The sequence below is a fragment of the Ceratosolen solmsi genome, unplaced genomic scaffold, assembly GCF_000503995.2.
Source record: "Ceratosolen solmsi marchali unplaced genomic scaffold, CerSol_1.0 scaffold1, whole genome shotgun sequence".
In the NCBI taxonomy this organism is placed as follows: Eukaryota; Metazoa; Arthropoda; class Insecta; order Hymenoptera; family Agaonidae; genus Ceratosolen; species Ceratosolen solmsi.
In genome coordinates this window covers 4,881,220-4,894,522 of record NW_011948415.1, presented here as the reverse complement: position 1 = coordinate 4,894,522, position 13,303 = coordinate 4,881,220, and the positions used below count along the sequence as shown (strand labels likewise).

Here is a 13,303-nt window from a genome sequence, read left to right as displayed (position 1 = left end):
TTATTAATCAGAGTACTAAATATATCGGGGTCATAAATTTATGTTTTATGTATGTGAGCCTATTACATAATAACTATTATTCGATATATATAACTATGCAGAACCAAAAATTTCTTAATAGTCGGATTAAAAAATTATAAGAGAATTAATTAATTCAATGACATAAAATTGCTATTACATGAAAATGCTACTGGAATCGAAAAATCTTATATTTCAGTAAAAGCTTAATGCTATGTATATTAAAGTTATTATTAATAAAGAGTAGAATAAAGCAAAAAATTATTATTTTCTAAGGATATAAATATTTATTTATTTATTTATTTATTTATTTCGTCTAAATATAATTATTATAATACTGCAATCTTCATTTTGAATAAAATTGTTCAACGATAAAATTATAATTAAGTACAGGCAACTACGTAAATTTGACAAAATATGCGTAGTTTTAATACTTCAAGATCAACGACGACTTGCCCTGAAAAATTTAATCGTAAAATGATGTTAATTATATAAATAAATCATTTCTTAATAATATAATAAGATATTTACGATATATTTATTATTAAATTGTACATGTACTTTCATAGATCGACTAAAAATATATATTGAATGATGAAAATAATAAAACAGTTCACGATAAAAACGAAGGATATCATCGTTGAAGAAAACCTTTGAATAAAGCAATGAGACTCTAATAATTTAATTATCATATATATTAATCATAAATAAAAGCATACTTTTTTTTAATATACTAACGCACATTTTTTTTCTATTCGGTTTACCGCAGTCTTTCATAACTTTCTTTCTTCTTCGCATTTTGGCAACGTCTACATGGATTAAGGATAAATTAACTCTTAAGTACGGATCACGTAATAAAACTTATTATTACATTTTTTATTACTACTAAACGTTAGTCCGCTTATGAAATGAAATGAGCGGATGCGTGGACTCACTTATTATTTTGCCAGAGGCTTATTAAGCTAACGACAGACTTCATCTCATGAAAGAATTCGATGCTAGCGAAGCAATTCTATATATTACCAAAAGCGTCGAAGCGAGAGTTATTTTTATGTTGCAAGAACATAATATATTATCATTAATAATGTAGTTGACTTACTATAATATTCTGCAAATATATTTATTCCACCATACACGTATAAATATTTGCATTTTTTTCGGACTATTCTAATCGTTCATGGTCTTTACAAGAAAATTCTTATTTTTCATGATATATTAAAAAAAATTCTTGTATTTCTTACAAATATTAAACAAAGTGCTGCTCCATTTATAATCGAAAGTAATGTTTGCCAATATTCAAACAAATTAATGGAGAAAGAAATTTTGCATTTAAAGCTATGCATAAAAAATAATTTTTTTTTTTTTTTTTACATTTTAAGATAATGAAAAATTAAGAAGGAGAATTCTCTGTAAAATCATGAGGGATAAGTATTTAATGCTAAAAATAAGCTTAAATTTAGTCTTTTTAAAATAATTATAACCTACAAAAATAATTTATCATTAATACAAAATTAGATTTAATATCAAATAAATTATAGCTATATGTTACAGATACACTGAATCATAGTGGCAATTCATAAGTTAATATTAATTGGGACAAAAATTCGTTGAAACTTTAATGCCTATCTATTAATAAAGTTTCATTTGCAGAATTTGATAACTTTGAGATAAAATTTTGCAATCGAATGTATATAAAACAACGTCCTTCTAAATATAACGTGCCGACAGATATTAAATGGACGACTTCAGCAATGCGGGAACCCCTATAGCAATTGGATACGTTGTACGGCCATTTTCTAAAAGTCTACCAGGTGGTACTGATATGCATGTACGACCAACTGGTTTTCGATACGGTAATGGGGTTTTACTGAGAACAAATTTAAAAGAGATAAAAGTGAATTCACAAAGGAAATACAGATAAAGCCTACAATATTCGAAGGAGGGACTCAAACTTCCAGTAATTATTACATGCATGCATATCCAGAAATTAATGTTATAATCGTATGCCTTTTAAAAATTACTCTCTCAAAATAAAATATAAAAGCTATTAACAGTAAAGGATATACTAAAAAGGATAATTTTAATTATCATCATTATTATCATCATCATCATCATCATCATCATTATTATTATTGTTGTTGTTGTTGTTATTGTTGTTATTACTACTACTACTATTATTATTTAATAAAAACATAATCAACTATGCTAACTATTGATTATTGATTAATATAAATATTATATTCTACTTTTAAACAATTCATTAATTTAAAGAAACTTATAAAATTTACTATCAAAGTACAATAACCAATATACAAGCGGCATTGTTGCAATCGCATCCTCAATTTTAAATTAAAAAATTCAATGATTTTTGAGTTTATCGCAGCCATGCACATTTTACTGGTTGAAAATTTTTATCCCGTTAAGTTGAATGGATTTTATGTTTTGTACATACGGTAACAAAATTTGCAAAAACCATAATCAATTTTTCGCACATACGCAAGCGCGCAGCTAGCTAGATACACGAAATACACGAATCTCTCATATATTATAATGGGGACTTATTCCTCCATTAGTATTCAGAAAATTCTACCGCATTTTGATAATGAAAGAATAATCAAATACGATTAAGCGAGTAAGAAAAAAAAAAAAAAAAAAAAAAAAAAAAAACAAGCAGATACGTATATACAGACAGTTAAGTCAGAAAAACAAAAACCGATAAAGCCAAGTATCTATCATTGGTGGTCGGAGAAAAAAGGGGGCTCGTAGCTCCGGGGAATTACTTGGTTCAACTGTGGTCGGTTTGTGTTGGGTCGACCGGAAGTTATGATTTTTCTTTCCCAGTGACAGGCGACGCAACTTTGTAACGTCTATCCTCGACATCGTCATCTTCGTCGCCAGCGACCCGAGCAAACAAGACAAGTGGGTCGCCGCTGACTCCGGGTGAGCAACAATCAATTTCAAGTATAAAATAGCATCGGCAATTCGATTCACGTTCGGTCAAGTTTAAGAAAGAGAGAAAAAACAAATACCATCGCCTGATAATATTCTATCGTGATATTTATATGCTTCTTTATCCGATAACAATTTTAAAATTTAATTCTTCTTAAGAACTCGGACGGTTACGAGAAGAATTAATCGGAGAATATTTATATATTCTAAACAATAGATAATTTGTGGTATATCGTGCTTAAACTTACGTGCCGGAAACGTTTTGAAGAGTGAAATAACATATCTACGGCTTACCTGTAATATAAAAAAAAAAAAAACGTTAAGATTAAATCTATAGGCAGTGAAAGAGAATTTATAAAAATTAAGTAAATATATTATGAATTTTATATCGTAACTATGTGATGCGCAATACATTGTAATTATATAAATTTAAGTATTAGTTGACTAAAAAAAAAGTAACTTTAGAATATTTCTCCACTACAATTATTGATATTTTGTAGTTACAGAGTTTTCTAATCAAAATCAAAATCTAAAGTATATTCAAATAAAAGATATTCTATAATTAAATAGATTGCTTTTTGCATCAGTAGCAATGAAATTGTTACTAAAATCTATCTGTATTATCACTATTAGCGATCTTTAAATATATTTCTTTGCATTATAACACTGAGAACTTAATGTGAAATATTAAAATAAAAGTATTTTGATAAACTTAATTTTTACAACTTCATAACACGTATGTTAGTAGTAACTAGTATTAATTTTTATACATTACTAATATAAACAATAATATTCTTATATTGAGAAATGCGTGAAAGAACAACACTAACAATAATAACAATAGTAGCATGTAGTAATAGTAATCGTAATAGTAAGAATAATAAAAATTTAATAGTTATACCTAGAATCGTACGGGCGTGCCTGTATGCGCGTATTCGTAAAAAAAATGTAACGTTAAATAGATGATAGATCAGCTAGAGCAAGAGATGAAACTTTTGAAAATTCTTTAAAACATCGGTTTCATTCATTAGAAAAAAGTACTTTAGAAATATAATTTATGATAAGCATAAGCATAATATATTGCAGCAACGGTCGCGGTTATTTACTCTTTCTGTTTCTGCCAAAAGTCCGTTACGCTCGAATGTAATCAAAATATTCATATATGCGTCTTGTTAAAAACATTAGCAATCGTATCACGTATAACGCGAACGACGATATTTAAGCGAGGAAGAGCCGAACTTGCCAATACGTTGCTGCTTTTACGCTTTTACTCACATTATCAGTGCGATCACGTGTTCGTCTTCGCCGACTCTTTGACTTTCTTCATATTTTAATGCACAGCGCACGTAAAGTTCATTTATCCTATTTCCTTCGCACGTATATAACATTTGAATCATAATCCTTTTACACGGGTAAGTCCGTAAGGTTGTTTCGCAACACCATTCCCTAAGTTTTGATTCTTATTATACATATCGATAATGAGAATCGAATATTACATAATTGCTAAGGATAAAAGGAAAATTGAAATTAGATATTGAACTTTTGTATTATGTATATGGAACTTTGGCTTTTTCATAAAACTATCGAAAAAAATCTTAAGAAATTTATATAAATTTCACAAGATTATAGAACTTTTGTAGAATCATTTGGAATTATGAGAAGATTTTATTATATTATTTTCATAAAGTGTAATTTTCTCTACATATTTAATGTCACAATTTTTACTATTCTTACTTAATAATATTTTTAATTTTATTTTATAACCTATGCACAGAAGTGTACTATTTGAATAAAAAAAGAGTTAAAAATGAGACAATATATTTTTTGTTAACAATATGTCTATATTTATCGGTAACAGATATTTTATAAGCAAATGACTTTACAAAAATCTACATTTCACAATGAAAAACAAAGATATTATGATGGTATACCCAATAAAATTCAACGATTCTGGAGAAATTTTAAATAAGTCCATTAAATACAACACCAATTCTTAGTTTATAAAAAGTCACTGCACAGCTTTAATTAATCTCTTCTCTGAATTCTGTAATAATCTGATTCACAGAACAATGTAAAATAGTATTACAATAAAATAATTGTCCTGACCTTGAATATGAGAGACAATAATTTAGACCGTCGACCTGTCGTACATATAAACGTACGTATTTTTCCTGTTCGTGGACTCAGCTTCATGACATTAACGGCTTGATGAACGTATCGTAAATAAAACAATTATTAACACGAGGTCAATGAGTAAATATTAACGGAAAAATGAATAATAAATCGGTCGGCATTCACCATACACTTAGCATTATCTTATAAATTCTTTCGTCTCCTTTTTCACAAAAATTTTCATATACAAATTAATTGTATTAAAATCTGCATAGAAAGATGTTTCATTAATTAACAATTTAAAATATACAGAAATCGATACCAATCATCATATTTACATAAAAATTAATAATTATTTAACTATAGGAAGAATTCAAACGTACAAGATTAATTATACATCTCTTACAAATACCGAATGTAAGTTTGTGCTTTTTGGAAAAATATCTTGAATCCCAGCGTTACTCATATACTACACTGCTCAAGCTATTTGTAGATAATAATTTTATGGATAAATTTATAGAAATATCAAATTATTATTTTATATAAATATATAAATATAAGGTACGTAGTACATAGTACTTTTCTTTCGCAAGAAAAACAGTTGCAGTAATAGCACTGACATAAGTTAAAACACGACTAACTTACTGCAACTATTGCAAGTCTAGTCACAGCAATAAAGTCAGTTTTGTATTATTTCTATACAAATTTACAATATAATATATCTTTTGTCTACAAAAAAAAACTGTTTTTTATTATAAAGCCATGCATCTTGCGATGTAAATGATACAAAAAAAATATTATAACTCTTTATTTTCGTTTCGCTGGTTGCGTTAAACAGGCTAGCGATTACATACGCTTTACATGAGCAGAAAAACAGCGTCTGGCAATATTTTCTGTTAAAAATAGTGAGGACGGGAAGGGGAAGGGTGGGAGGAAGAGAGGGAGACAAAACGAAGCCAGCAGCAATAAGAGATAAAGAAAAAACATTATTTTTAGAAAGTGGGATCTTTGGTTAAATTGCCTACGGATCAGCTGGTTGGCCCTATGCATATTTGATATCAACATGTACGCACACATTCTAATCGTCCGTGAGCTACGAGAATATCAAGGCCATGGAAGACGAGAGTACGATTACGAGAAGCACGCGCCACCGATAATCATATATGCAGTATTTCAATGGGAGACGCAACTACTCATGCGGTCAACCAATAATTTTTTTCACCAATAATACAATTGTACCGATACTCTTTAAATAAATATACATCACTGCGAACTCGACACTTTCAAACTTTAATAATCCTATACACGTGCAAGGATATACACAGAAAAGCAACTTTTAAATGTTATAACGAAAAAAATTTCAATTAATTGATTAATTTCCTATTACATACTATCGACCTTAATGTTCAAATATTGTGAATGCACTGTGAATAATAAGAATAATATTGTAAAAGCTTAATTTTTGTATGTGCTATCGACAAATGGCAAAATGATTGATAAAATAACAATAATCGAAGCTTGAAAAATATTGAGAATTAAATAATTTATTTATAATACAACTATATTAAGTTAAAGTTATATTAATAATTATACAAAAGTCCGATTGAATTAAGTTGAATACATTACTCTAAGAAATATTCTAATTTACTTTCAAACTCACTCTTAATTTAAAAATCACGAATTATGATATTATGTAAACAGTAAATATTGGTAGTCACTAAAATATCATTGAGAATCAGTTGCAAGAAAAATATGAGAATTAAAAATAATTTTTTCCTCGAAGATAATTGCTTTTGGCGCGCGGCTCAACTATTACGAAAAATGACAAACATCAATTTAACCGAAATTATGATCTCAACTTTTTTGCATCGCAACAAAACTTAATATTACAACACTTTGCACTTATTTCATTTAAATAATGTGCGTGCAAACCGCAATTGTGAAATAATTTATAAACTGATCCAAGAATTTCCATACCAATTACCATTACGAGAACTTTTATTCTTATCTTGTGTTACTACAAGAGAATGCGTTTATACGTACTACACAAGACAAATATATACGATTGACAAATGACATCCCATGGTTTCAGCAAACTTTAAATTGCTTGCATGCAATGCCATATCAAATAATTTACGTACAGTTAATCTCAATTGTAAAAATATATATTCATCGAAATGAAACAAATGAAAATTAGTGTGCATTGCAAGATAAACGTGAATCGAGTATAGGGAAGATGACCTAGAAGCGATCGTATTAAAAAAAAAAAATTCATATTTCCTTACAGCAATTTTTATCATATTAATAATATTATTACTGTTAAATTACTAATCATAGCTTCTAATATCTATTTGGAATAACAATTACAAAAATGAAGTAGGCTATTACCATCGAGTTTAGTCGAATAATACTAAAGTAAAATACATAATTTAAATAGGAATATAAATAAAATAAGAGTAGATATTGATTTAGATAAGTGTCGGATGAAAAATGTCGTATTTTTCATAATGATTTTTTATAATATTTACTATATATCTATTAAATTATATGCGTAATAGTCGAGTGATATTTCTTACTCGATAATAATTATGATTTTTTAATGTATTCTTAACTCCAAAGCAATGCTATTAATTACGCGAATGAAGATTATTTAAAAACTTAATAATAATTGAAAGAATAATTTATGTTGATACTAAAATATCGGCCCAAAATGTACAAACAAACAAAGAAATAAATAAAATATATTAAATCTAATTGTTAATATATGTATAAAGAAAAAAGCAGTTGCTAATCATCACACACACACACGCGCGCGCGCGCGCGCACGCACACACATATATATATATATATATATATGAAATCTAAATTTGATTAGAAATAATCAATGTAATAGATCATAAAGGCATAATAATTTTACTATTTATCTAATTTATAACTAAAAATTAAATTCAAGAAATTCTGTTGGAGTTATAAACGTTATTCATTATTATTAACGAGTTTTAATATGAAACAAAATCCTGAATTATGCAAACTATTTGTTGTATATCGATTCTAAGGTCTAAATTACTGAAATGCGATACCATACATAGATAAATGTACAAATAATTAATATAAAATATCAATTTTTCAAATGTACTATATAAGAAAAAACTTCTAAAATATTTCATAATGTAAATAATGAAAGAAAGTAGAATAAATAAAAATTAGTTAAAATATTTACAGTTACTTTTGCAATATAATCCTCTGTACATCATCTAGTAATATTTTTTTAGTCAGCTTTGTATAACAATAATAAGAGAAAAAAATAACCGAAAAATTACAAGATTTGTTCAATATTCCTAATGGTATATAAATAATTAATTAAAACTTAATAGGATAAAAATTTCAATTCGCATGTGTTTTTGTGGTTATTTTCCAATGCATATTTTAATGAATTTTAATAAGTAATTACCATATACATTTTAATTTTTTTATTTTCATTATCTTGTGAATTACAGCTAAGGCCAATTCATTATTCTTCAATATCTATTCAATATATGAAATGCTTAAATGGAATGAAAACGAAGAAGTAAAAATCAACTTTTCTCTCTTTGATACTTTTATTTCCATTATAATAATCGATTATTCAGTTGTATTTCATCGTTCATGTTATTTTTTTTTTCCACGATACAATCTTTCTAATTCAACAGTTGGAGAGTCGACCTATATTTTTTCCCACTGCTTCGTAACCAGTATTTCTTGAAAATAAGGTTTAGTTATATCGTTCACTTTCTTTTATCGCTATCATACAATAATTATATGATTACAATAGCGTCTACATTCGTAATTCAATATAATTTGTTTAATGTGCTTGAATTTAATTTTTATTTTGCTTCATATTCTGTACTATACCTTAGGTATTTTATGGACGATAATTTATAATTTATTGTTATATGTTTACCGAAAGTCAATCATTAAATCTATTTTTCATACGTATTTCACTCTTATTTATCAAAAGTACATTGATCAATAACAAATAGAACCGTCATTTAATTTCGAGCAAATCACTGTACTTGTACACTTGCGTTTCGACGTTATATAAATTGTTAAAATAAAAACTTTATCCATGAGAATACTATAATTACTGCGTTTTTAAAATTCATTGTTAAGAATTCAAAATTCTCTAGAATGAATTAAGCACATTAAGAATAACATTTAATAAATGCCATGAATGACCGAATTGAAGAATCATTTTAAACGATTCTCATTATTTTCACATAAGACTCACATTTTCAAGATAAGACTTTAAGATCTTTATGTAAAATAAATAGAAATATATTAGAAATTTTAATATAATTTTTCTTTTCGAACTAAAATCAACATTTTCGGTAAAAGAAAAGAGTTTAGTGCTTTTGGAAGAAAGAAAGAAAATCCTATTGTCCGCAGTTATTGTTTCTGCTCAATATGCTCTGAAAATCATTAAAAATAAAATATCCAAAACAAAAAAAAAAAAAAAAAAAAAAAAAACAAAAAAAAACAAGGATCCCTTTATAACAAGCAAGATTGAGTCGTGCTAATCGATGAATGAGACAAGACAAAGGACTGACTCGTTAATAAGTTGAAAATACGTATTTATTTGGCAGAATGGTAGAACAGAACCATACGTATCCACTCCATAATTGTCGTGATTCGCGAAACGGCGGTAGGCCCAGGACGGTTGTATTCATTATCGGGTCGAAAAATCTGCCCCGCTGCCGCGCAGAGCCGAGCCGAGGATATCGGCAAGGGCCACTCACGAGCACCTTTATCGGTTATCGGCGATCTCACCTTATCCTCCCCCTTGGAGCGCGCGCTCAATTACTAAAACTCGTCTCGGGCGAACTCCGTTACACGTACGTTACAAAGCCACGGCGCTTTCTAATTGGAACGACGGCGAAACAACGCCCCGAGCCTCAAGGTCACTAGTTTGCGCGCTCGCGTTTCCACACTGGGCACAGGTTATATATTGTTACATCGCGAGGCCTCGGGAGCTCGCCTACCGAGAGGTACAGGGGTAGAGAGGGAAAGGACGTTTGTCCTCGAGGCTTGAGCTATTATTTTATGGGTTACTCTACTCGCGCTTAAGATTAAGATCTTGACGGGAGGATACGAAGCGCGTTCATTGTGTGTATACAAACTTTTTTTATTTAAGCCCGAGACAGGTGTTGAATTACGATGGTGCATAATGAATTGAGTTTTTCCCGATGGAATATTTATTACGGCTCTGGAGTTGTTTCGGAGAGCCTTTGTCGCATTTCTTACGTATGTGCTCTGTGTAACATCTGCGTAATTAAGTCACACGTTATTGCCAATAATGAGTGAGAGCAAAACTCGGCATTGTTTATGCATAATAAACTTTAACATCTGCTACAACATGGAGAAATGATTGTTAATAGAATTTTTTGCTGTTAAAACTATTGGGACATACATAGTACGTTGAAGGGCAGAAAGAAAAAACCATTAGCGAGGCTCGTTTAATTTTCGTAATTTCAAGAGAATGATGCAATCCTTTTCGCGTAAGCGCACGAGATACACGCACTTGCAATTTTACGAGGCAGGATATTATGATCTTAAATAGCATATGGGAAAAGATAGTAAGAATATACGATAAGAACAAGGGGCTGATGAGAAGAGCCTGATGAATCGAAGCGTCAACAAATTGAAGAATAAAAATATCGAGCTTTTTATGACACCAGTCACCCAAGGTACGGGAGAAAGTCATGACACGTCGTTCAAGGTCGTTACGTGACGATGAGGTGCCGTTCCCCGGTAACCGAAACAAGCCCCCACGAACACAGTTATACAATTGATAATCGACGTGATCGACGTGATCGGCGAGATCGGCGCCGCCACCGCCAATAGCATCGGTGTTCGTTCTTAGATACAACCGCGCAATTAGAGTGAGTACGTACGATTACGGGAGCTGATGAATCTCGAGTCGGGGAAACCTACGAGGATCGAGCACTGGGAAGAAGTCGATTTATACGGAGGCTACACGAATTTTACGACTAAATCTCTTATTAACCTTATCAGCAAACAATGTGGTCTTGCCTTATGTTGCATTGCCACGAATCGTTCGACAAATAATCCAGCCATATTTGGAAAAATTTATAGCTGATAAAGATTATATAAAGATTATATCCAACATTGTTACATATAGCCATTTTAACGGTCTATTCTAAATTATGTTTATTGTGTTTATTCTTCACTTGTAGGATTATAATAAACAAATTCTTTAAATCCGGTATTGCAGCATTTTTGTGGGTGACTACATGATTATGCCTATCGGCATAAAACTTTTAACATAATCTATATAAAAAAGTCTTACTATTTCACGCTAAAGTTAAAGAAACGTGTGATATTTTTACCTAATCGACATAATAATATAATAAAAAAATTTCTGAACGGCACTTACATATCAGTCACAAATCAATGATGTGAATGTAATGTGAACTAGTGACATGACTGAATTCAGTAAGGGCATTTTTATTATACAATTAATTGATTGATTGATTGATTGATTGATTGATTGATTGATTAGGCAAACGGCTTGATATAAACTTGAATATTTTCGACAATGCAATATCGCGAAATAGAAAAGAAAATTAGAAACATTGATTTATTTCTAAAAATATTATTGACGAAATACTTTAAGAAATATCTGTATTTAAATTAAAATAACAAATTCGTATTTTTTTTAAGATATTAGGTCATTGGTTACTGCTATAAAAAATATCCAACTAATTATTTTTACTTTTTCATAGGTTTTTTTTTCCATATTCGCGATAATAAATAAAACTCTTTGAAAATTAATTTTTCGTATAATTTTCTTCTCGTTCTCAATCTTATCTAAACATTATATGATTATAATGAAAAATATTAATAATTTTACGAAAAATCAATAATATAATTTCTTAATAATCGAGAAAATAAAAATTATTGTTGAAATACAAATTTTATATAAGTATGTAATCCATTAATTATTTAAATAAAATTAATCAAAAAGGCTTTTTCAAATAAATACTATTTCCATCATATTTTAAGCTGCACTCGCAAATTTATAATCTTAAATAAAAATTTGATACTCAGAGTATAAATTTAAAAATCAAATTTATCAATAAGTAATCATCATAATTATATTTAAAAACTTGTATAATCGAACCGAGATACTTGTACGAAACTGAGTTTACCGAATGCATCTAATCGTATCCGTACGAAGTAGAAATAGAGTGAAAGAGAGTGCGAGAGACTCGAGAAACGACCCGTAAATACATAAATAATCCATCAAACAACAAAATCACGAATGGAAAATAACATCTTAATTAGTTACTTAGCATTTGAGCTGAGAAGAAACACTTCTTATAGAAGAATCAAACGAGTTTCGTGTTTCTTAATTTGATAGATAGATCCATTGGATTTGAAACCGTCAATTATCAAACGTAGATTATCCTGTTGTAATCTCATAAGAAAAATTTTAATTATGGAGCGTAAAAATACGCGACTTTCATAGATCGTTGGTAGCTTTTACCGAAATTGTTAAGAGATACAAATAAACATATAATTTTTAGTTTTAGTACGTAAAATTTTCATCATCTTAGAACAAAATATTATTAACAAATAAATTATTTTATAATGCAGTAAATTTATTTCCATTGTATTCAGGATAGTGGACAAATATCATCATTATAAGCATAATAAAGCATAAGAAATGCATATATAAAGTTATATTTTCGTTAAGAAATAATGCGTGCATCGTTCGATGTATTCTTCCAAAGTTCGAGTGAAAGCCTTCATCATGTATCATAATCAATTCAAAATGAAAGGAAGAGATCATTAATATGAGAAACGCGCTTGCGATTGCAAGAGAATCATCGGGCAGGAATCTATCATGGGCACATATGGGAGGGATTCGTCTGAGAAAGCCCTTGGCTGTCACTCACCATTTTCAGGGTCTCCTCGGGTCTCAGCAGATAAAACATCGACTGGAGATGCTGCTGAATATCGCATCCTGCAGCCGAGACGCGACGGGATGGCCGGGCTCGTTCGTTCGGCGGCAAGACCAATGCCGCGCCTTTCCCCGCGAAGTAGCATTCGCTCAAGCTGTAATGAGATAATAAAGGACCGAGATTAGATTATGACGATGGCTAAAACTACTTTGCTTACTCTACTTTGCTCGCTTGCATTTGTCGCGCATTAACAAGCGTCG

General features: G+C 29.5%; 1 protein-coding gene across 1 annotated transcript in view; it reads right to left on the bottom strand.

The window, feature by feature from the left end:
• The window catches only part of ssh (Protein phosphatase Slingshot), a 225,680-nt gene that overhangs the window by 106,315 nt on the left and 106,062 nt on the right, over nucleotides 1-13,303 (bottom strand). Inside the window, 1 exon segment of the mRNA XM_011495493.1 lies at nucleotides 13,038-13,197. Coding sequence (XP_011493795.1) covers nucleotides 13,038-13,197 — 160 coding nt within the window.